At 46.4% G+C, this 24,134-nt stretch overlaps 1 protein-coding gene across 1 annotated transcript in view; it reads right to left on the bottom strand.

Moving 5' to 3' along the window:
* Setd7 (SET domain containing 7, histone lysine methyltransferase) overlaps positions 1 to 23,737 on the bottom strand; it is a 46,663-nt gene extending 22,926 nt beyond the window's left edge. The window contains exons 1-3 of the mRNA XM_048424509.3: positions 22,888 to 23,737; positions 12,946 to 13,075; positions 3,010 to 3,211 (exon numbers count right to left, since the gene is read on the bottom strand). Of these exons, the coding sequence (XP_048280466.3) occupies positions 3,010 to 3,211; positions 12,946 to 13,075; positions 22,888 to 22,927 (372 nt within the window). The 5' untranslated portion in view covers positions 22,928 to 23,737. The remainder of the gene's footprint in view (positions 1 to 3,009; positions 3,212 to 12,945; positions 13,076 to 22,887) is intronic.
* Between the last annotated feature and the right edge of the window lie 397 nt (positions 23,738 to 24,134).

Genomic DNA, 24,134 nt, shown 5'->3' with positions numbered 1-24,134 from the left:
TTCAGTTGATCCTCGTCAGGAGCGAAAGGACAGGGAGTGGGAGTCGCTGGGAATTCCCGTTTCGTCTCTCCCATCCTCTGCCTACACAGGGCTCCACTCGTTCTCCTGACAAGCCTCTCTCAAATGTCAGTAGCTCCCCAGCATCGTGGAGCTCCGCCTGGCCACGCAGCAAGCCCACTCTCAGTGTTAGAACTGTAGATACCTCGGCACCTGTCCCCTGATTGTCTGCTTCTACCCAGAGAGTCCCCTAAACGATGTCTGATGGATCAGAGCCGATCAAATGGAGACCTAAATGTTTGTGCAAGTCTTAGACAGAGATCAACCACATTCGTCCCTTAGAACACAGTTTCTTTTTAAAATTCTTTGTGTGTGTATGTATGGTGTGTGTGTGTGTGTGTGTGTGTGTGTGTGTGTGAGAGAGAGAGAGAGAGAGAGAGAGAGAGAGAGAGAGAGAGAGAGAGAGAGAGAGGCGTTGGATCTCTAGAGTTCCCCACTGTGGATGCTGAGAGAGAGACAGAGAAAGAGAGAGAGAGAGAGAGAGAGAGAGAGAGAGAGAGAGAGAGAGAGAGAGTTAGTTGTTGGATCTCTAGAGCCCCCACTGTGGATGGAGAGAGAGAGAGAGAGAGAGAGAGAGAGAGAGAGAGAGAGAGAGAGAGATGTATTGGGTCTCCAGTCCTCATGATAAAACAGCAGCAGCTCCTAACTGCTGAGCCATCTCCCCAGCTTCAAACTTCAAGGCTTAAACCCTTCTGTCTCAGGCTCCCCTAGCAGCTGGGACCACAGGTGCATAAACAATGTCAAGTTCAACGGATTAAAAACACAATTAACTGGATGGGCACCATTGTGTGTGCCTTTAATCACAGCACTAGGAAGACAGGGGCCAGACTGGCCTATGCACTGAGCTCCAGGACAGGCAGAACTATGTAGAAAAACCCTGTCTCAAAAAATAAAACAACAGCAGCAGCAACAATTGTACTTAGACGATGTTGGATATCCTGTTCTGTCTGCCTTATTCCCTTGAGGCAGGGTCTCACTGAACTTGGGGGTGTGCCAGCCCCAGAGATCCTCAGTGAGAGCATTGGAAGGGCATATGTGACCAAGCCAGGCTTTTTACTTGGTTTCTGAGGATTTGAACTCAGGTCCTCATACTCATAGCAAGTGCTCTTATCTGATGAGCCATCTTTTCAGACACTTAAATAGTTTCTAAAGAATAATAATGTGGCTCTTCCCGTCTCTCTTCTGAAGAGGGGGCTGCTGCCTCTCTCTCTCTCTCTCTCTCTCTCTCTCTCTCTCTCCTCATTTCCTCTCCCTCTCCCCCTTCCCTTCCATAACCCACTAAATAAACTCTATAACCCCTCTCCCCAAAAGAAGAAGAATGTGGGGCTGGAGAGATGACTCAGCAGTTAAATGCATTGGCTGCTCTTCCAGAGGACTTGAGTTCGATTCCCAGCACCCAAATGGTGGCTCACAACCATCTAGGGATCTGATGCCCTCTTCTGGCATTAAGTCATGCATCCAGGTAGAGCACTCAAATAGGTAAAATAAGTAAAAGAATCTTAAAACAATAAAGTAAAAGTATAAATACCGTGTATGCTGTTTTTTTAAAAAGAATAGTAATGTTAGCTAGTGAGATGACTCAGGAAGGGGGACGGGGTGGGGTGAAGGTGCTGCACAGCCCTGAGCTCGAGCCCTGGGACCTATGTGAAGGTGGGAAACAAGAATGGGTTCTACAGATTGCCCTCACATGGCTGCCATATATATGCATGACACATGCATCCCCACACGTCATGCACACACAAACAACGCATAAATAAATATAACAACGTGTAAGTGCATTCACTGAGGACCTCTTTTCTTGGTTTACATGTAATAATGTGCTTTTTGTGGGACAAAGTTTTACTATGTAGCCCAGGCAGACCTCAAACTCTGTCTATCATTGAGGCTGACCTTGAACGTCTGATCCCCTTGCCTCCATTCCTAAATGCCGGGATTCCAGGCAAGCATGGCTCTGTCTGGCCTGCTCTTGCTAATAACTCAGAGTCAGTAGAAAGGTATTTTCAGTTAAGCTTCTGGGCATGATAAATAGTAAACAAAGTATATCTTACGGTCTGTTTTTCAAAACATGGTTTTCAAACTCATCAACAACAGATGGGATATTTGAAATGCAAACAAAAGTTATTAATTCCAAATCATGGGCTTTGCCGTGTCTGTTTGCTGTAGTTCACTCAAAAATCAGCACAGTTACCAAACACTTAAAGGCAAGTTAAGTTAAATCATCTTAATGTAGGCAGTGCAGTTCATGACGCATCGTCATAGCGAGAGGGCTGTAAAAACAAAGCTGCAATGGTGTAGAGACTCCAAAAAGGATTCAGTCTCACGTATAAAACTAAGCAACAACTGGGCAAGATGGCACACGCCTTTAATATCAACGCTTGGAGGCAGAGGCAGGAGGATCTCTATGAGTTTGAGGACAATCTGGTCTACAGAGAGCATTTGAGGCCAGCCAGATTACACAGCGAAACCTTGTCTCTCCCCCATATGAATTTATTCTCCCCCTCTTTTTTTGACACAAGGTCTCTCTACATACTCCTGACTGTCCTGGATCTCACTATGTTCTGGGACTAAAGGCATGTCACCACACCCAGCCATCCCTCGTATGTATTTCAATGATGAAATAACCCCCACCACTTCTTTCTACATGCCAAAGGATTTAAAAGCAACTTATTATTTTTTTTTATTTTAGAAATGGTACAATAAAACTAGTTTGTTTCAGTGCTGAGTAAACACTCAGGACTACTCAGTATGACTCAGAAGAATAATTAATAGCAACCTCAAGCCTAATCATCAAAGTCATAGCGAGCAACAGCAGGCAGGTGGGCCTCAGACACTCTAGTCAATAGCGGCTGATCCGTGACTTCACAGCAGATACATTGTACTGTTTATCACGAGGAGTCAAAACATTGTCTTAAAACGAGCTCCTTTCTCTCAGAGGTACAGGCGCCAGCTTACCGGGTAATGGATCCAGCACACTCCATGTCGAATGTTGTCTTTGTATTGTCCCTTGAAGATGAGCCTTCCGTCGGTGTCATACTCCTGGGCTGGTCCGTTCAGCTCACCATCCACATATGTGCCTTGGAGAACACCTCCATCCTCATAGGTGTATACACCCTGGCCCTGCAGGGCGTCATCCACGTAATATCCCTCCAGGGTACTGTGAAGCAAGGGAGAACAGAAACAGTCAGATTACACAGCACTACAGCTCTCTCTCTCTCTCTCTCTCTCTCTCTCTCTCTCTCTCTCTCTCTCTCCCTCTCTCTCATACATGCGGTGGTAGAGGGTATCTCGCGGTTGTTGGTTCCTTCTTTCCACTGTGTGGGTTACAGGGATCAAACTCAGGTTGCCAGGCTTGGAGGTAGACACCTTTACCCACTGAGCCATCTTAAAATAAAGAATCAGGTCCAAGGGTCCACATGCCCAGCTCTGTTTTCATGTATCCAAGACAACATCTGGAATGCCCATGGATGGATGGCTTGGGAAAAGGCAGAGGTGATAAGTGGTTGGTTGGTAACGTCAGCTTGTTGGTAGAGCATTTACCCAGCATGCCCAAGGCCCTGGGCTTGAGCAAGCTTTGACCCATAATTTCCTGATTCCTGTGAATCTTTTTTTTTCTTTGCTTAAAGGAAAGAGAGAAGAAAAAAAACCCATGTTGGGCTGAGAACAAGTCTCAGCTGCCTGTGTCTCCATGGCCAGGCAGATGCCCAGCTTACCCTGGGGCACCAGCATTCCCACTGTTACACTCTACCTAACAGTGGGGAATTTGTTTCTTGTGCAGTTCTTAGATGGCTGGCATACGGAGCTCTCCAATCGCACAAGTGTGGGGTAGCTTGTGCAAATGTCCATGTTACTTTCAAGTCACTAATATTTCATTCTACAGTAGCAATGGTAACTGGCATCCAATCAACAGACTCTCCTTTGATACCTTTGGAAGACAGACGAGGCCTTATTTTTGTGTTGTACGGTCGTGTATCCTTCAGTGACAGGGACAGGCTCTTGAAAATGTGCTATTAGATGATTTTGTCACTGTGTGAACAACACAAGTATGCACACACAATTCTAGATGCTATAGCTGGGTCCACACCTAGGTTACACGCTAATTTTGCAGGGCTTTTGTGGTATATGCCGTTCATGGAGTCATGCGTGTGACACTCAACTGTACACATGTGCTCATGTGCCCGATCATGGACATAAAGGATCATGGACATAAAGGAGGGAGATTGCAGGCTCAGCCCTGCTCAGCCCGTTAGCAGCCTGTGAAAGCCTGAGATCCGCGGCTGGACCAGAAGAAACCTCACAGCACACTCAAAGTGATTTTACCACCCTTCTACCGCTGTCCTCAGAAAACACATTTGGAAGTTCAGAAATACATTTTCTGTCCAATATCCTTATGCAATGGAAGGAAGTTTACCAAAAATACCATTTGGAATAAACGGAAGGGCAGCGCAAACCATTTTTAAAATCTTAAATGTGAGCATTAACACTGCAGCTCAGAGGGTAAAGGCACTTGCTGCTAAATCTGAGGATCTGAGTTCGATTCCCTGGATACACACCCCGGAAGGAGGGGACCAACAGAGGCAAGCTGTACTCCGATGTCCACACGCAGGCCTCCACCTCCCTACCCATAACATATGTACACACAATAAACAAATGTAATTTAAAGACCAAAAAGATAAATACTAGCTATTCAGAAACAAAGACGGTTTAACACCTGGCTTTTTGTCCCAGATTTCACTAATAAGCATTTTAAGGTATGCACTCTATGTCGTGAGCATTGTGTGGGGCTCTAGCCTGTATGGTGCACAGAATAAGTCCAGCACAAGAACAAGACCGAGCAAGCACACACTGCTCAAGAGGCCATGCAGGACAGCACACAGTACTTACAGGGTAAGGAGGATAAACGCATCTCTTTACACTGGAACAAGCATACACTGTGTACTGGGTTAAGTAGGCCAAGCACACATCATGTACTTAGCTAGGTAAGATAAGCACACACCATGTTCCGGGGAAGGTAGAATGCAAAGCGAGGCACAGGGTTTGGGCAACCTGTCCCTGACTCTGTCTAGTGACATCTTGTCTTATGATTGGGAACGATTTGTAATTATTAAGCGAAACGCACAGCCTGAACTGTGACAGCGTCTCGCTTCATGGTAATTACACTATTTGTGGTCTCCCAAGGAGATAAATAGTTCTCTTTCCCCTTTGTTTGCGTTATCAATGACAAATAGGCTTATTAAATTCATGAATGGAATAAAGTATACTTTCACATAGCTTTTGCATAAGTAATCAAAACTCTAAATCAGTGAAGCTGAATCAATGAGATTCGACTGTCATTAGATTCACACAATTAACAAAGAGTTGGCTTGGAGAAGAAGTGCTAATCAACGGATGGGCTGCTGCGCAGTGCAGGAAAGAGGTTCAGCCATCTCTTCACTTCTGGGAGGGATACAAGATGGGGCCAGAAGGTGGTGGTTCGTGCCTCTAATCCCAGAACTTGGGAGGCGAAGGCAGAGGTGGAGGCAGAAGCAGAGAGAGAGAGAGGTTGATAGAGAAGCAGAGAGAGAAGCCGAGAGAGAAGCAGAGCGGCAAAGAGGCAGAGGCAGGCAGATCTCTGTGAGTTTGAGACCAGCATGATCTACAAAGTGAGTTTCAGGATAGCCAAGGCTGTACTGAGAAACCCTGCTTTGAACTCCCAACCCTGGAAAAAGACACAAGATGTTCAGTGAAGCCTGGATTTTAGACAGGTTCTCAACTTCAGCGGGTACATATCTCAAATACTGAATATAAGATATAAATATAAAAACACGCTTTGTCATTGTTGTCTGAGGTTTTGCTAGTTCTGCCAACCTGTTTGATATTAGATTGTCAGTAACATTCAGAACGTTCCTGTGTATATTTGGGTGTTGTCCCAACAGACATACCTGCCAATACTTCTCAGATTCATGATCAAATCTAAAAGTCACAGGTCTCTCAGAAAAGTTAAAAACAACAGCACAGACTTGCAAATGTTTTTGTGAGTGTAAGTTCATGCATGCCAGGGCTTGCACAAGGAGGCAGGAGGGACCAACCTTTGGGAATCAGTTTTTCCTTTCACTGCTGAGCTCAGATCATCAGGCAGATGCTTCTACCCCTGAGTCATCTTTCTGTTTGTTTGCTTTTGGTTTTTTCCCATACAGGGCTTCTTTGTATAGCCCTGACTGTCCTGAAACTCACCATATAGACCAGCCTGGCCTCCAGCTCAGAGATCCGCCTGCCTGTGCGCTGGGACTCAGGGAGGGGCCTCTACACCCAGCTCCACTGAGTCATCTTGTTTTGATCTCAGTCCCAATGATGTCCAATGGTCTGTCCTCACCTCTTGGCCTGTGAGCGCATTCTCACTCCCCTCTCAAGGGAGACAGTCATTTTCCTCTGTGCACAGCAGGCTTACGGTGCACAGTGAGCGCGGTTTCTGAAGGCGGGATAGCAAAGGGCATTACAGCTAGCCTAAATTCCAGACCCTGGAAAGCACCTTTTCAGGGATGTAAGAAAGCTGTCTCTCTTTCTGCAGTAATTTATGAATGACCCATCGAATGGAAGAAAGGAATAGATACCTTTTATGTTAAAAATAAAAAGCAAAGTGTTCGTTGTAACAAACCAAACAAACTTAAGTATCACTAAGCTACAGAAAGTATAGAGTTTCACTATTCTGATCCAAAGTATTTGTTTGACCTTTTTATGTAAACATCACACATTTCCATTCTCCCTCCCCATCGTCTTTCTTTTCCTTGCCCCCCCCCCCGCCCCGCCCTTGGTCGCAGGGTTTCACTGCGTAGTCCAGACTACCTTCAAGCTCAGGACCCCTCTGTTCTTCTTCCTTGGTGTTGGGTTACAAGCTTAGAACACCATGCTCAGCTCCGTATCTCACTGCTGTTCCTTTCGAGACAAGGCCTCATGTACTCAGGCTGGCCTTGAACTCACCATGTAGCTAAGCATGACGGTGAACACTTGATCCTCCTGCCTCTACCTCTCAAGTGCTGGAACTGTAGACATAGGCCCCCACTAATAGCGCCTGCTGTGTCAATTTTCTTTCTTTCTTTGTGTGTGTGTCAGGAGAGGGTGTCAGGTCTCTTGGATCTGGGGTTACAGGTGGTTGTGAGTTATCTAACGTGGGCGTTCTGAAAAAGCAGCAAGTATTTAACCAGGAGGCCATTTCTCTAGGCCCAGTTTTAATGTTCTTAATCCATGTTTCCTTTTAACCTGCTGACAGACTCCTCAGGATGATCTTAAGAAACGACCACAATGGGCATTGCATGGTTTGGTTTTTCTGGCAATGGTATCTGAAGCAAACAACTGGAAAACTTAGGAGAAATGAAAACATCAGCCTAACTACATTTCTTACTCCTCACATATGCAGGCCTTTTAATTTTTTCAACATTTTATTTTTATTTTTTGTTTTTTTTGAGACAGGGTTTCTCTGTGTAACTTTGGAGCGTGTCCTAGAACTCGCTCTGTAGACCAGGCTGGCCTCAAACTCACAGAGATTTGCCTACCTCTGCTTCCCGAGTGCTGGGATTAAAGGCATGCGCCACCACCGACTGGCCAAGCCTTTTTATTTTACGAGGTGCTAAGTTTCCAAAAACAATTAAACTAGGAACTAGAACTTTAAATAGAGGAGAAGTTGAGCAGTTGCGCACCCCAACTGACACACCTGCATTTTATTTAAACATTACCGTATTTTCATTTGGAAGTCGCCTCATAGTGTCTGAATACACAAAAGTATTTAGGAAGTTTAGCTTTTCTTCATAGTTTGGAGACTGAGGAGTTTCTACCCTTTCCACCTCTGGACCTAACGGTTGTTTCTTTTCTCTAACAGGTGTGCCCAACCTGTAGCTTGTGGGGTAGCTATAAATGTGGCCAACACTGAATCTCAAACTTGGTTAAAACTTAAGATTTTTTTTTCTTTTGGTAACTCTATTATACTGTGTTTTTCAAGTCTGAACTTTGTAGATAATAACACTGTATCCCAAGCCAAGAGAAACCACACAACAAAGAGTCCTAAGGGAGACATACTTGGATCTACATAGGAAGGAGAAAAAGACAAAATCTCCTGAGTAAATTGGGAGTGTTGGGGTCCCAGGAGAGGGTAGAAGAGGAGAGGGAAGGAAGGAAGGGGAGCAGAGAAAATGTATATCTCAATTAAAGAAAAAAAGAAACTACAAAAAAATATTAGCAGGTGTGTCTAACTTTCTATATTGGAACATTGTGACCAATATAAAAGTCTGGACACACCTGCTAGTATGTCCTCGTCAATATAAGAGTCGAGAAAGAAACTTGAAAGGGAATCAGATTCTACATTCAAGTCTCATCTCTAACAAATCGAATTGTGGCTTAGTTTGAAAACATGGTTCTAGAAACTATTCCATGTGGCTGTATTATTAGCCAATACTGCAAGCAGAGAAAGGCGAAACCTATCTGCTAAAGCTACTTCCAGATAACACCTTCAGCCTTCAGGGTGGGATGGGCAAACAGCGGAGCTCTTCCTGCAGTTTGTTAGCCCATGTGCCGGGCACCTTCAAAGTCGCTTCTGTCTTTGTTTCTAATCCTTTCACAGAGGATGTGTGAGTCTAGAGAATCTGATGATCACAAAGACCCAAAATAACAGCAATTAGCACAGTTTTGTTCTCTTCTTTAAGAGGAAACCCTGAAAAATGTACTGTTATGGACTGAATGTTTAGGTCCCTGGAAAATCTGTACATTGAAACCTTATTTCCCAGTGGGGTAGTCCTAAGAGGTGATGTGTTGAGGGAGGTATTATGAAGTCAGAGCCCTCCTGAGTGCACTTCCTGCCCGTATAAAAGACGCACGGGAGGTTGCTTTCTCTGGCTTCCTTCTCCAGCCCGTGACAAGATAAGCAGCCATCTGTAAGCCAGGAAGCAGGTCCCCGCCAGACTCCAATCTAATAGCTTTTGATCTCCAAGCTCTCAACCCTCCAGAACTATGAGAGGTGAACACACCTCAGGTAGACATCATCAGAAATGAACTGGAGTGTGTGAACACTGGTTGGTACCTGGTGCTGAACTGCTTGCTTGCTGATGGGGTTGGGTGGGGAGGAGAATGGGGGAGCCACACCTTTAGGAGTAGTTGATGGTTGCGTGACTGTAGCAACGTTAAGACATTTGACACTTTGATCTTTTCCCTAGCAAGCAGTCTTCTAGGCCACTGTAATCAATTAAGAGTGGAGGAACATCAGGATTAGTCACCAGCTCCATCCATCCCCTCCCCCGGCACTTGGCAGATGTGCAATGTCTTCCAAGGTCTTTGTAGCTTTTCTCACTCAATCATTTGTCCCCATCCTACAAATGAGAAAACAGGAGTTTGGGGAGGCCACTACCAAAGAAGATGACCCTTCAGGAATACCTTCCATCAACCTGTCGGGCTCCTAGCAAGAGCTAACGCACCTATAGAAAAGAACCTGGCCGGATGGAGGTGGCACACACCTTTCTTTAATCCCAGTGCTCGGGAGGCAGAGGCAGGCAGATCTCTGTGAGTTCAAGGCCAGCCTGGTCTACAAGAGCTAGTTCCAGGACAGCAGGGCTTTACACAGAGAAACCCTTGGAAAACAAACAAACAACTAAACAACCAACCAAACAAATAAACCAAAAATAGCTAAGAAGTAACCTTAAAGAAAACAAAGAAATGTGAGTTTGAGGCCAGCCTGGTCTACAGAGTGAGTTCCAGGACAGCCAGGGCCACACAGAGAAACCCTGCCTTGAAAAGAAAGAAAGAAAACAAAGAAAGCACAGAAAAAAGGAAGCAGACCCATTACTATTTTCTCACTTCTGGTGAGAACGCAGTGGCAGAAGTAGTAAGAAAAAAACGGTTGCCTGTGAAAATGAATTTAGTCAGTGTTTCACATCTGTAATCTCAGAACTTGGGAGATAGAGGAAGGAAGATTAGGAGTTCAAGATCATGCTCAGCTACAAAGTGAGTGTGAGGCCAGCCTGGGGTACACGAGACTCTGCCTCAGGGGGAAAAAAAGGAAGGAAGGGAGGAAGAAAATATTGAAATGGCTGGGTAATGTTGGCACACGCTTTTAATCCCAGCAGAGGCAGGCAGATCTCTGTGAGTTCAAGACCAGTCTGGTCTACAGGAGCTAGTTCCAGGACAGGCTCCAAAGCTACAGAAAAACCCTGTCTCGAATCCCCCCCGCCCACACACACACAAAAAAAGAAAATATAGAAATAAATTCATCTCAACTCTATTCTTACTAGTTAGGGAACTCTGGGAAAGTTACTCAGCCTCCCCAAGCCTTAATTTCTTTATAAACATGGAATTGTAAATCCAAATGTATTTGCTTGCTGACCGTGGTTCCAACAAAAGCCTGAAGATGGTCAGGAACATAGAAAGGATTTTGCCTCACATGAGAGGCTGGAATACGTGATTTCAAAAATTCACTTCCACCCCAGCTTCTCTGAGACACGATCAAGCACCTTGTAAGAACCTGGGAAATGTCAGCTGTGCTCATTGGCCTCCAGCGCGTAGGGTCCCCTGATTAGGACACATCAATATAGGAAGCCAAAGTCAGAAACTGGCTCTGGGAGGCTGGGGCTCAGGTGACAAGTTGCTTGCTTTGCAAACATGAGGCTGTGCCTTTGTCCCTTGGAACCCACTTAAAACACAAAGTCAAGTATGACGGCGTGGATTTGTAATCCACCTAGCCTACTTGGTGAGTTTCAAGTCAGGGAGAGACCCTGTCTCAAAACAAAGAAACACAGAGCACACTAAGATGTGGCCTTCTGGATGGTTCAGCAGGTAAAGGCTTGCCACCAAGCCTGATAACCGAGCTTCATCTCTGGCACCCACATGGTAGAAAGAGAGAACCAACTCTTGCAAGCTGTCCTCTGACCTCCACACACTGTGACATGTTTAGCCCCTCCCAATAAATCAATTAATGCAATAAAAAAAGGATAAATCAAGATTCATGGCAATGAGGAACAACAATGAAGCTTTTTTTATCCTCCACAAGTGTGTACACACATACACATACATATACATATATACACACATATCATACATATGCACACACACAAAAGAAAAATGACTTGGGTATAGAGAAATAAAAGCATAGCAAATCCTTTGAAAACCAGTTGGCACACCCAGGAAAAGCACTAACAGTAAATATTTACACTCTGGGTTCTATCACACACGCTGGTGACGTCAGCACTCTACAGAAGAGGCAGGAGGACAGCAGGTGTGAGGACAGCCAGACAACTTGGAACAGCATTGAAAGAGTAGGCAACAAAGTTCGGTGGTAGAACACTCAGCATCATGAGGCCCTTGGTCCCCCAATACCGAAGGATAACCATACATATAATAAATTACCAGGAGATGAAGCTCGGTGGTAGAACACTCAGCATCATGAGGTCCTTGGTTTCCCAATACCAAAGGATAACCATACATATAATAAACTACCTCACTTTTGTCTTGGGTTTCAGACCACACGATTCCCTAATATTCCCATTCCATAGCCTGAAAGTAGATGCCAATGGTTTGTTTTTCTTTTTCTTCTCCCAATTCTAAGCTAGTGACAAGTTCTGGCTCTATTTTTACACATTTTGGTGGAACAGAGAACAGTTAAACTGTACTAAACATCAAGATTAGAGATTACAATCAGAGGTGCAGATAACAAAGCATTCTCAGTACCAGAAAAGCATTCCCACAGTATCCTCAGGACCATACACATCTGATGTCATGTTCCAGACCGTGTGCCATCTGAAGAGGAATCTTGGTCCCCACCTGCCTACTAAGGGTTCAGTTTCTTGTGGCTAACAGGGAGTGCATTTTTGGCACACTGGTTTAAATGCTCGGTCTAGCTCAAATGAGCTCATTAATGCTCTTGTACACCAGGTCTGTAAAGCTACATATAACTAAATACAACCAAGTAGCTTGACTGTTTTCCTACACGTTAGTCAGTTGTTGGCTATCCTTATCTAACTACCAAATTTAAAGTGCGAATGCGCTCATGGGTGTGTGTGCATGTGTGTGTTTGTGCATGGGTGAGTACATGAGTGTGTGTATGTGTGTGGCCATCTGTTCTAACTTGTTTTCGGTTCCCACATCCACATGGCAAGGACTATACTATCGTTGTTTTAAAGTATTAAGTTAAGGGAAAGTGTCATAAAGCATAGTAGAAGTCACAGAGATTCTGCACTCAAGGAAATTCTCCTTAGGTGGGGAGGGGAAAGAAGACATTTATAAAAACATACATCATTGAATGAATAAAAAAATAATCTCAGAGCAAAGGAACAATAGCCATTTTCCAGTAGGAGAGCTTTGGCTAAATTGTCATGGAAGTGGAGCAGGAGAATTACTTTCTGGACAGAAGCTTCTGAAAGAGGGGCCACTGATGCCAACACCTTGAAAGAGACCCTGGGACCAGGTATCCAAAGGGTATTGTACATGCATATACGATGTGTGAGTATGTGTGCATATATGAAGTGTGTGCCTGTGCACATAGACACATATGAGTGAGGGCCATGCTACATGTAGAGGTCAGAGGACAACCTGGGCTGTCAGTTCTTGCTTTCCCGCTTGTGTGATGTCATTGAGCTATGTTACAGGTTTTTGAACTGTATTTGTGCAAATGGGTCCCCCTGAATCTGACTTAGCAGGACATCACTGGACAGACAATGCCAGGCTCAGCACACCTCAGGCTGACTTCCGTATGGCCACCACTGTCGTTTCTGGTCACCAAAGCCTTGCCTACACATTGGGGTTACTCTCACTCATCTTCTGCATGAGGTGTCCACAAACTTTTAATTGAATCCATGCATTTGTATCATTCCTTCTTTTGAAGTAATTGGGAGACACCCCCCCCTCCAACCCCACACAAATCAGATCAGCGAGGGCTACCTGCCGTCAAAGAAGAAGAACTTCCCGCGTCCATTCTTTTCTCCGTGCACGAAGTTACCCTCAAATCTGTCTGTGGAGGAGTAGGTGACGGTGCAGAGCCCATGTGGTAACCCATCATCGTCCAGGTGCCCTGGGGAGAGAGAAGCACAGGCCATGCCTTAACACCAGCCACACGACGCGACCGCTGTCGGCTCAGAGCTGCCGAAGGTGCCCCTTCTTCGTGTGGAGGCCAGGAGAGGGCCTAGGTCCCTGTGCATCTGAACTTACAGATGGTTGTGAGCTGCTCAGCCTAGGTGCTGGGAGCTGAACTTCAGTCATTTGCAAGAATAGCACATGCTCTTAACTGCTGAGCCATGGGGCCAGCCCTTGCTTCTGTGTCTTGGAAGGACTCAGCATGCAGAAGTGGATGTTTTGTATACTTTATGAACTGGTCAGTCCACACAGGAAGGCCCGGGCTCGTTTGAGGACAGGCTGGCTTGTCTTTTCTCTGGGACTTGGATTTATCATCAGTGGGGTCATCTACAGCACTGGTTCCCACTTCCCAAGCTTCCCCACAGTACTTAAGTTTGGAATGAATGTCCCAGCTTCTCATTGCCACCTGAAGGGTGGCTCAGATGGTACTGAGTTACAATCTTATTGTCACATCCACTACATTGGTGTGAAGGTGTGGGATCCGCTGGAACTTAAGCTACAGAGAGTTGTGAGCTGCCACGTGGGTTCTAGGAACTGAAGAATTGAACCCGGGTCCTCTGGAAGAGCAGCCAGTGCTCTTAACCACTGAGCCATTGCTCCAGCCCCTACTCTGCAGCTCTTATATGTTGCAAGCATGCAATCTGATTTTATGTTACCCTAGAGTATGTTACTGAGCACCAGTACAGTCCGGACACACCATTTTTTTTTAAATCTTACATTCAGATAACAAAGAAGAGAGTCACGTGTCGAAAACTGTCCTAATATTTAATTCTTTGCGACCGAGAGTCCTTCTAAACTTAAACTTAAGCTAATCCTAAGTTCTCTACTCAACAAAATCATTTCAGCTGTGAATGTTTAATGGTAGCCTTCCATACTCCCTATGTGTCAGAGAGCTTCTGTTTTAAATGGAGATGAACATGTCCACATTGCCACTGAAATAGTGGTCTTGGGCCCCAGGTACAGTCTGACACTCACATTTGACTACTTGGCGCTTTCTGGTTAGACCACACAGCCCAAAGCCCAAATCTGGAGTCAGAGTCTAGGTTCTTTGTTACCACCTCCGTGTTTAGCGAACCCCATGAACCCCTCATTAGCGCCCCCCCCCATCATCTGGGTGAGTAGATTTTGCAGAAATGAAAATAAAGACAGCAATTATTTTGCTGTCTTTTCCCTTGGCTTAACGACCTGGATCATGGGCGGGAATACTGAACACCGTGCAATGCAGGGATATTAAATACGTGAACATGGCTTCCAGATGGCTCACTGGCATAAACACAGAACCCTTGCTGCCGCAATGAATGCTTCAATCTCCTAAAACTTTTATTTTAAGATGATAGAGTACCAGGCTAAGGATAGAATTTAGTGGTAAAATGCTTATATAGCATGTCTGAGATCACAAATAATACTCCAGCACCGAAAGATAAAAATTTGAAAGAGAATAGAAGTTGTAAAGGAAGCAGTAGCCACAAAAAAATCAAATGTTTCTTTTTATTATTGACTACTGACACATAAAATAATAGCAACAAAATACGTTTCCTCACTCTACTTGACTCTACATGAAATGAGTTACCTAAAACATAGAACAACAGTGCATGCTATTATTTATTTGTTTACTTATGTCTGTGCCTGGTTGAGTTTATGTGCACCATACATATGAAGGGTCCTGCCTTCAGAGGCCAGAAGAGGCCATTGGATCCCCTGGAGCTGGAGTCACAGGTGGTGAGCCATCATGTGAGCGCTGGGAACCTAACCAAGGTCCTCTACGAGAGCAGAAAGTGTGCTTAGCATGAGCCATCTCTCCAGACCCTATATGGCTATGTAAATACACCACCGACAGCCCTGTAGGGCTATGTAAATACACCGCAGACAGTCCTATAGGGCTAGGTAAATACACCACATACATTATACCTATAGAGCTATGTAAATACACCGCAGACAGTCCTGTAGAGCTATGTAAATACACCACGGACAGTCCTGTAGAGCTATGTAAATACACCACGGACAGTCCTGTAGGGCTAGATAAATACATCACGGACAGTCCTATAGGGCTAGGTAAATACACCTCAGACAGTCCTATATGGCTATGTAAATACACCACAGGCAGGTTTTTTTCCCTTCTTTAAACACAACCTTTTGCTACAAGACTCAGAAAAATCCATGGTCAGCAGGGACCTGGTCCAAAATTACTTTCTTTTGGTAGAAAAATTGAATGACGTGATGTAATTCTGACACCTGAGTCACGCGGATAATTCGAACAACTCTTTTCTAACTACCTACTGGTGATATTCTTTCATTAAAACAGATCAAATTTACCTTTTTTCTCTTTTAATAAAAAAAAATACTCCATGTAGAACTAAAAGGCTGCTCTTATGAAACACTGAAATCAATTAAACACAGCCATTAACATTCCTATGAATTTAGTGTCCTACTTTTGATTTAGGTGGAGATAACAGAATAATTAGGTTAGTATCTCAGGAGAGTAATTACTGATGGGTCGGAGACACTCCCACAATGGAAAAAGGGTTCGCACACTTCAGACCTTAAACATCGGTTGTTAGTAAAACTGTTTTTCTACTCGAGATCAAGAGAAACGTTAGGATAAGCACGAACACTGCGGGGAAAGAGGCCGGTGAAATCCTTCCTGGGCTCCTTCCTCCCTCGTCCTATTTCTGCATCAAACACTGAAGGTGTGTCACCTTCTGCACAGAACTCAGACTCTAAAGCAAATGGAAGGTGTTGTGTAACCGAGAGCTGGCCGAGGGCAGTTCCGACTCCAGGTGAGAGGGCGTGGGCGTCTCACCCCTGCTCCCTGTGAACCCCTCTGCAGCAGGCCAAGAAGGAGGACCTCCTTCATGCTATCCCAGAGAACTGCTGAGTGACAGTCACTTCTCAGGTGACCTTGTGCATTTAGAAGATGTCTGGAAAGGTGGCCAGTCTCTGCTAGTCTGGCTGCGTATGCAAGTTCTGAAATCCGTCAGACTTCAGCAGGGTTTCCATTTTTACTTGTTTTTTTTTTTTTTTTTTTCCATCCTTAGGTGCCCCACAGTGAAAAGAATTAGAAACTAGAGGAGCATCCGAAACTTCCACATGTACTGTAGTTTTCTGGGCAATGTAAAACACCAGCAAAGCCAAAAGCTGGGCTTGGTCCTGAAAGCTTGCAATCTTCCTGTGGGGATTAGGGGTTCAAGGGTGGCCCCGGAACATACCAAGTTTAAGGCCAGCCTAGGCTGCATAACATTCTGTCTCTAACACAAAACACAACAGAACGGAACGGAACACGGAACAGAACAAACAGCCCCAGTCAAAACAATAACAACAAAAGGACTTGCAAAGCAGAAAAGGCTAGGGGACAGATTAGGTTGTTACAGTCCTGGTGTCACTGAGTATTAGTGCTGTGTGAGATCTTGGCACGATTCTTATGTGAATGCTGGGACAACAAGGTTCTGTGGTATCACAGCCTTAGCTGCCGGCCTCGTGGGGAGGAGGCCACCATCCAGAGAAGAAAACAACAGCGAAGCTCCTTGCTTGGGGGCCTGGGCTAGACGCTTTCTTGTCACCTTGTTTCAACCTCACAACACCAGGTGGTACCTGCAAGAGACTGCAGACCACTCTAAATAAATAAATAAAAAAAAGCCTCCGCCTCAAACCCACCAATTTGTTTCTGTCTAGAGAAAGGCAAACAAACTGGTCGCTCTTTCTCCTTTCTGATGGCAGAATGAGCCTGCTCTAAGAGCTAGCAAAGGCCGGGCAGTTAAAGAGCTTTCTGTTCTATCCTGACGTCCCTGTTCTAGCACCTCATTGGGCTGTTTAGGAATGCCTGCAACTCCGGCTCCAGGGAATCCCAAACTCTCTCATGCCCTTCCATGGCACCAGTAAACACATAAATAATAGATTTAAAAAGAAAGAGAAAGAGAAGCTGTTTAGGGGGACAAAGGCGATTAAATGGGGGGGGGGCAGCAGAGTATGGGGCAATATAGCCAAAGTTCAATACACACTTGTATGAAATACTCTTATAATCCAGGACCAAGTATGATGAAAAGAAAATATATGTTTTTTTTAAAAAAATCAATGTTTCAAGTTTTATGACCATGTAAATGACTGTGCGCTATTGAGCAAATAGTGTACTGTGATTTTGGTTTTTTTAATCTAGCTTTTCAACTTAAAAAATAATCTCTAAAAACAAACAAACAAACAAAGAAACAAGGAAACCACCAGCAATGCCCAGGCTCCTTATAGAGAAATGAAGGAGGCTTTGTGGGCAGGTTGCAGAGAATTGCCAAGATTCTCCGCATCACATCCTGGTTGCGAATTCCTATCCCTTGCCTGAGTTGCCTAACTCAGTGTGGAAACTCTAGTCTTTGCTGACTATTACAGAATGCGCCGAGTCAGCAAACCACCTTCCAGGCCAGTTCCCACTACACAGAAGGTGGGCACCAGGCCCAAACAACAGGCCAAGTTCACTGGAATGACTGCTTTGTGTTAATAACAGTCCCAGCAAACAAGCCACCCGGGATCTGTCCACAGACAGACTGAATAGTAGCCGGAGAAAAGAAAAAGTAACACGCCTAGAATTTTTTCCCCCATTTTGTTTTAAATATGTTTATCTACCAAACAAATAGAAAGGGAAAAATTTCCCCCCTGAAGTTACCCCTGAGCAGAGGCATTTTTCTTAACTTGATAAGATTAGTTTGTTACGAAACTGGCTGTGGATCGGAGATGGGTCCCTGGCCGCCTCCCAGTTACTCACAGAAATCTGACAGTGTGATTATTTTCCTCAGAACAAGAACTCCTGACCTATGCACACCCCTGGATTTGCTGACAAAACACCTCCTCCTCTCCCCCCACAAAAATCATTTAAGAAAAGGCGAGCTCATCAATGCAAGGAGCGAGATTTCTTCCTGCTATAGCCACAGTGGCCGTGAGAGGCACAGGAACCCAAATGGCAGCTGGTGAGGATCCCAGTTTTCATGTGGCCCACATGGAATGGGTGCAGTCGGAGCACTGCACACTGTCCTGGGCACACATCATAGCCACATGGAAGAGACAGGCAGGATCAGACAGGAAGGGACTGAAAATATCCTTACTGTTTGGAGGTGGTTGGGACAGTAGAACATGGAACTACTGGCTTTCACTTGGGCTCCTTGTTCTGAGGACTCTGATATTTTCCCATCTCGAGCACTTTTCCCTCAGTGTGTCTTATGAATTTCCAGGCTTTTAGTCTTATTTTTTTCTACTTTCATGACTGCACATCTGATACCGCAATAGCCTGTAGGTGTTGGCCTCAGCTATGGCTCCAGCCCTCCAACTGCCTAGCGCATCAGACAACTGAACTTCCCAGTAGCTCCGACCCTGCCATTCCCGGCTCCACAGCCTCAGTTTCAACCCACAGCCTGGGCTCTCAGTCTATGACCCGGCTTCCTTTTCCCAGCTCCCCCTTGGGTGTCATCTCTTCTTTTCAGCCCCCATGTTTCAGCTAGAGCCAAAGAGTATTTTCTGGATGGGCCAGACAATTCCACACTGCTCATCTTCGCTCACTAAACTCCGCTCTCAGCTCAATTCCGCCACCTCTTCAGGAAAGTCTTATCCCATCTGTTTCTCTAGGCCACAAGGAATTGTGGGCCTCAGTGTGTGTGTGTGTGTGTGTGTGTGTGTGTGTGTGTGTGTGTGTGTGTGCGCGCGCGTGCTCACATGAGCGGCTCTTACAGAGACCTGGGGTTCAATTCCTAGTACCTAGTATGGTGGCTCATAGATGTCCACAATGTTAGTCCCAGGAGACACATAATGTTCAGACATACGTGCAAGCAAAGCATTCATATACATAAAATAAAATAAATGAATCCAAGCAAAAATAATTTTAAAGGGAAATGCCTTAAAAAGATAAGAAGATGTATCTGGGTATCGCGGTTCACACTGTCATTCTGCATTCAGGAAGCTGAGGCAGGAGAACTGGGTTACATAGTGAGTTCCAGGTCAGCCTGGGCTACATAATAAATTTTAGGCTAGCCTGGGCTATAAAATACAGAGTGAGATATTGTTGGGAAAGAAAGGAAGGAAGGAATACATGTAGGTAGGCAGGCTTAGAAAGAACAGTGGGGCAATTGACAAAGGAATTTCTCAAGTCTAGCCTGTCTCCCTTCTTTGACAAGTGTTCTTAACTTAAGTTTCTCTGTAAAATGAGGACAATATAGTACCTGACTCCTAAGACTGGATGGATAATGTCTGAGAAGCACTTAGCCCAGACGCTGCACACAATAAGAGCTAACAATTACAGGGAGGATGTTAATAATAGCTGTGACAAGGGAGCCGGCGGGAAGACAGTGCGTGTGCAGCGCTGAGCAGCTGGTGTCGGAGAAGCAAGGTACCCAGACTGGTTTCTGGTTAGGACACAGCTCAGAGATGCACGTTAGATTTCCAGCAAACAGCAGTGCAAAGTGCCAGGGCCAATGATGTCTGAAGAAAGGCCAAGGGAGCAGGGTCCTCCTGCAAGCACACACTTGCTCCAGACACCCGGCAAACCCAGCTTGGAATGAGACGAAAGGCTTTTTTTCTTTTCTTTTCTTTTCTTTTCTTTCCTTTCCTTTTCTTTTCTGACTTATTTACTTTATTTTATATGTGTGAGTGTTGGTGCCCACAGAAATGGAGTTCCTGGTGGTTGTGGGTTGCCATGTGGGTGATGGGAACCAAATCCAGGTCCTCTGTAAAAGCACATAAAATCCTCTTAAGCACCAAGCCATCTCTTCAGCTCTCTTCTCTTCTTTCTTTCCTTCCTTCCTTTTTTTTTTTTTTGACATAGGATGTAACTATTGGTCCAGGTTCTGTTGGTCTAACTCTGTTAGTCTCCCAGGCTCAAGTGATGCTCTCTGCCTCAGCCTTCCAAGTAACTGGGACTACGCTAATGTCTCACTATTCCTGGCCATTCTAAGGACTTTAAACTCTTAGAATTTTCTTTTGGGCTGAAGTATGTAGCTCCATGGCATACTGTCTGCCTAACACATACAGCAAAATAAATAGATGAAATGTTGTTGTTGTTGTTTAAAAAATTCAGGTATAGCTGCTCACACTTGTACTCCTAGTACTCAGGTAGAGGAATGGCTCAGTGTTTGAAGCCAGTGTGGGCTACAGAGATCTTGTTTCAAAGTAAATAAATAAATAAAACCACAAAAAGCAAAACAAGAAAGCTATTCTGCTTGTTTACTTTCAGGTAAAATGGAGTGACTACCAAAGGCATGCCAGGGTTTAAGTCAGCCGTTGCAGCATGGTTGTTAACTGTGCCTTTCTTGCTCAAGTGAACTCCTGATTTATAGTAACACTGCCTGTTCATCCTATATAACAAACGTCCCTGTTTATGGAAAGAAACTTCAAGCTGGGCGGTGGTGGCACACACATTTAATCCCAGCCCTCGGGAGACAGAGGCAGGTGGATCTCCTCTGTGAGTTGGAGGCCAGCCTGGTCTGCGGAGTGAGTTTTAGGACAGTCAGGACTGTTACACAGAGAAACCCTGTCTCAAAAACTCAGAAAAAAAAAAAAAGATAAAGAAAAAGAGAAGAAACTTTAGTGTTTTGAGTCCACTGGAATAACTCACAATCCACATGGAAACAAACTTTTAAAATTATTATTTTGAGACAGGATCTCTTATATTTCAGGCTTGCTTTGAATTTGCTACACAGCTGAGGGTGACCTTGAACTCCTGACCTTCCTGCCTCCCCCTCTACAGGCAGGTGTGTGCCACCATGCCAGGTTTTTGTTCCCACGCCAGTGGTAGGGTCATAGAGAACAGGACACATTTTCTAAACAGCAGCATGGCAGAAGGTGGTTTTGTCTGGCGTACTATCTATGATCAATGGTTTATTTTTTAAAATTTTAAGCAAAAAGCAACAACAACAACACAATAAAAATAGTAAAAAGAAGGAGGAGGGCCTGGAGAGATGGCTTAGAGGCTAAGAGCTCTGGCAGCTCTTCCAGAGGACGGGGGTTCAGTTTCCAGCATCCCCACGGCAGCTCACAGCTGTCTGTAACTCCAGTTTCAGGGGATCTGACATTCTCACACAGACATCCATGCAGACAAAATACCGCTGCACATGAAATAAAAATAAATTAAAAACTAAAAGTAGACAGTTTTAAGAAAAAGAAAGGAATGAGAGCAACACTAGCAATTTGTTAAGAACTGTTTTTCCTATCCTAACAGTAAGGTGCAAGAAGTCAGTAACTTGAAAGTTAAAGAAGGCTTCCTGTGTCTGAGTCCTCCGGGCCTCACTAAACCTCAACGTTGAGTTTGCGTGGAGAAATATAAGCTCTGCAAATTCATATGTCTAGTCTCTTCTAGTTCCAAGCAAAACCATGCACTTTAAAACTGTTTTTAAAAACTAGATGAAGAAAGAAGTTTTACAACTTAAATTAGAATGGATGCCTTTCCAAGAATTCAAAGCAAAAAAAAAAAATGATTCTACTTCATCTCACCCTAAGCCTCCACAAGCCTGGAAAAGCAGTTATGTTTATGAGCGCATCAGAAAGGGATTTCTCCCAGTGTACCATTAACAAATGCATATTCATATGCGTTGTGAAACACCGCCGCTTTCTTTTTCTTTATCGTTTGTCAGAACCTGTTTACACAAATTAGATCGAAATCAGATTCAACCAGCGACTTCAAATTATTTACTGAGATGCTCCGTTTAACAAATCCGGGAACAACACTATTCAGTCTTGCAAAACATCACGGGCGCATTATCGAGGGGTAGGATAAAATAAATAATAAATACCCTGGAGACCGTTTTACAGTGTTCATTGTTGCAAAATCATAACCTCTCATGACACAAACAACTAGATTGTATAACGTCCCCACCGCGTCTTTTAGAAGTTGGGGGCTAAAAAAAGAGGCGGAGGAACTCAGCAAAACATTGTGGCGACGCAAGTCGGGGGAGGGGTGCTCGAGAAGGGGCGGAGAAACCTGACACCCAGGCGGTGATATCACCCGCAGCCAACAGCTCGGAATTCAGAAAGTTAAGTGTCACCCAGCAATTTCGTTCCAGGCTCGAGCGCCCGCACCCGGCACGGAAGCAGGGAGGGGGAGGGAGCGGGTGGCTGAGTTCGCCCGGGGGCAGCGCCGACCCGGGCTAGCCGCCTCCGAGACGCCGAGCGTTCGAGCCCGGTGGGGAGCGGTGTGCACTGCACTATCTAGCAATGATTTCATCCTTTTTCGGAGGAGCGGCCGGGGCTGCCATGTGCCTGGTGGTGTGCAACTGGGTACGTTGCGATGGGAGACCCACCTAGACAGGGCCCTGGTGGCCGCGGGACGCAGCGACTCAGTCAGGAAAGGGATGGCGGTCGGAGAGGGGAAGTCGAGGTGGTTGAAACGCGGCTGCTCCGCGGAGGTCGCCGGCCTCAAGGGACTGCCCTCCGGCGCCCTCCCCTCCTCCATCCCCGCAAGGACCAAGGCCAGAGTGCTGGGGCAGCTTCGCAACTCCCAGGGAGGATGCTGCTGTGGCCCGTCGGGATGCAGGGGCAGAGTCTTCCCAGGGCCGCGGACCCCGCGGGGCCCCATTCCCCGCCTGTGCCCCGCCGCGCCCCGCGCGCTCCCGGCGGCGTGGCGGTGGCAGTGCAGCCCCCGCCCGAGCCGAGCGACCGGCCACCCGCTTAGGGACCGCGGTGACCACCGGCCCGGCCCGGCGCTAGTCACAGACTGCCACTCTTTTCGCGCTCGCGGCCCCAGGCGCCTCCCCCATCCCCCAGGTCCTGGAGAAATGCCGGTCGTACCTTCCACGGCTTCCTCCACCATCTCGTCGTCGCTATCCATGGCGGCTGCGACCCTGCCCAGCACCGGGCAGTGCGGCCGGTTCCCGTCTCTCCGGGTGCTCGCGGCGGCTGAGCGAGCGCTGGGGCTAAGCCCTGCGAGTTTGGAGGAGGAGGAGGAGGGGGGAGGAAGAGGAGGAGCAGTCGAGGCGGTTCGCGCTGCCTCCCCCTACAGTCCTTTCAATTCCTCGGCCTGCCGCGGCTGTCGCAGCCGCCGTCCCTCCTCCCTTCGTCCCCGGTCCCCAAGGCTCCGGGGTGCAGCGACCGCGGCAACTTTCTCCTGTAATGCCCCCTCTTTGTTGTGGAGCAGCTGATCCGCTGACATCACCCGGCGCCGGTGCGCTCCCTCCCTCGTTGATTGACAGTTCCCTGTCCTTTCCCAGAAGTGAAGATCCTTAGAACCGAAGGCGCTTCGGGGCCGCGCCGCCTCTGCTAGGCTGTGGGCAGGCCCGGCGGCGTTTACCTTTTGGCTTAGCGCGCCGCGCGACAGCCACGCGGTCCTGGTCGCTGCCTGCTGCTCAATAGCACTGAGTATCGCTGGGGTATCCGCCCTGGGGTTGTCGGGGTCTCGGAGCGTAGCCACCGGTGACTTGGAAATGCGCGGTGCAGGGTTTTCCCACCACTAAACCCCTCCAGGATAGTTAGAGCTCACGCAGAGCTAAGGAAGCGTTTTCTGATGCTTCTGAGCCTTGACTTCCTCTCGCCCTCGCGCTCCCACTTCACCCAGCTTGCCACCACCCGGAGCTACCAAGTGCCGCGCGCACAGAAGCGTAGATGCCCCCCAAAGCCCAGCGTCGTCTCCACAATCCAGTTTCCCAGACTGTAGGGGACGACCTGCGCTCCGAATCCCCCCCCGCAGGTCCCACCCAGGAGTCCCCAGTCTCCACCCTCTTTCGCATCTCCAGCCCCCTGGGGAGATTCAGGAATTCTTCAAACCCAAATGGCAGCAGGCTGGTAATCAGGCCTCACCCGAGGCTGTGCAGGTTCCCTCTTGCCCTTGTCTCGGAGACGGAGCCACCAAGTGGAGAGCTGGAGCCAGGACCCTGTACAATCTCGCGCGCCTCCTCTCGCCTCCCGTCCTGTACGTGTCTCTAGATGTTTCTCAGGTTTCTCCAAGTACCAACCACTTCGCAGATTCAGGCATCTTTGAGAGAAAAAAACCTGGTCCCCACCCCAGTCACTTAGGAGTGTCATTATGACTCTGTCTCTTA

This window comes from Myodes glareolus, chromosome 20 (assembly GCF_982192425.1).
Source record: "Myodes glareolus chromosome 20, mMyoGla1.1, whole genome shotgun sequence".
NCBI classification, from domain to species: Eukaryota; Metazoa; Chordata; class Mammalia; order Rodentia; family Cricetidae; genus Myodes; species Myodes glareolus.
The sequence above is the reverse complement of the archived record's forward strand: the minus strand, read 5'-3'. Positions and strand labels throughout refer to the sequence as shown.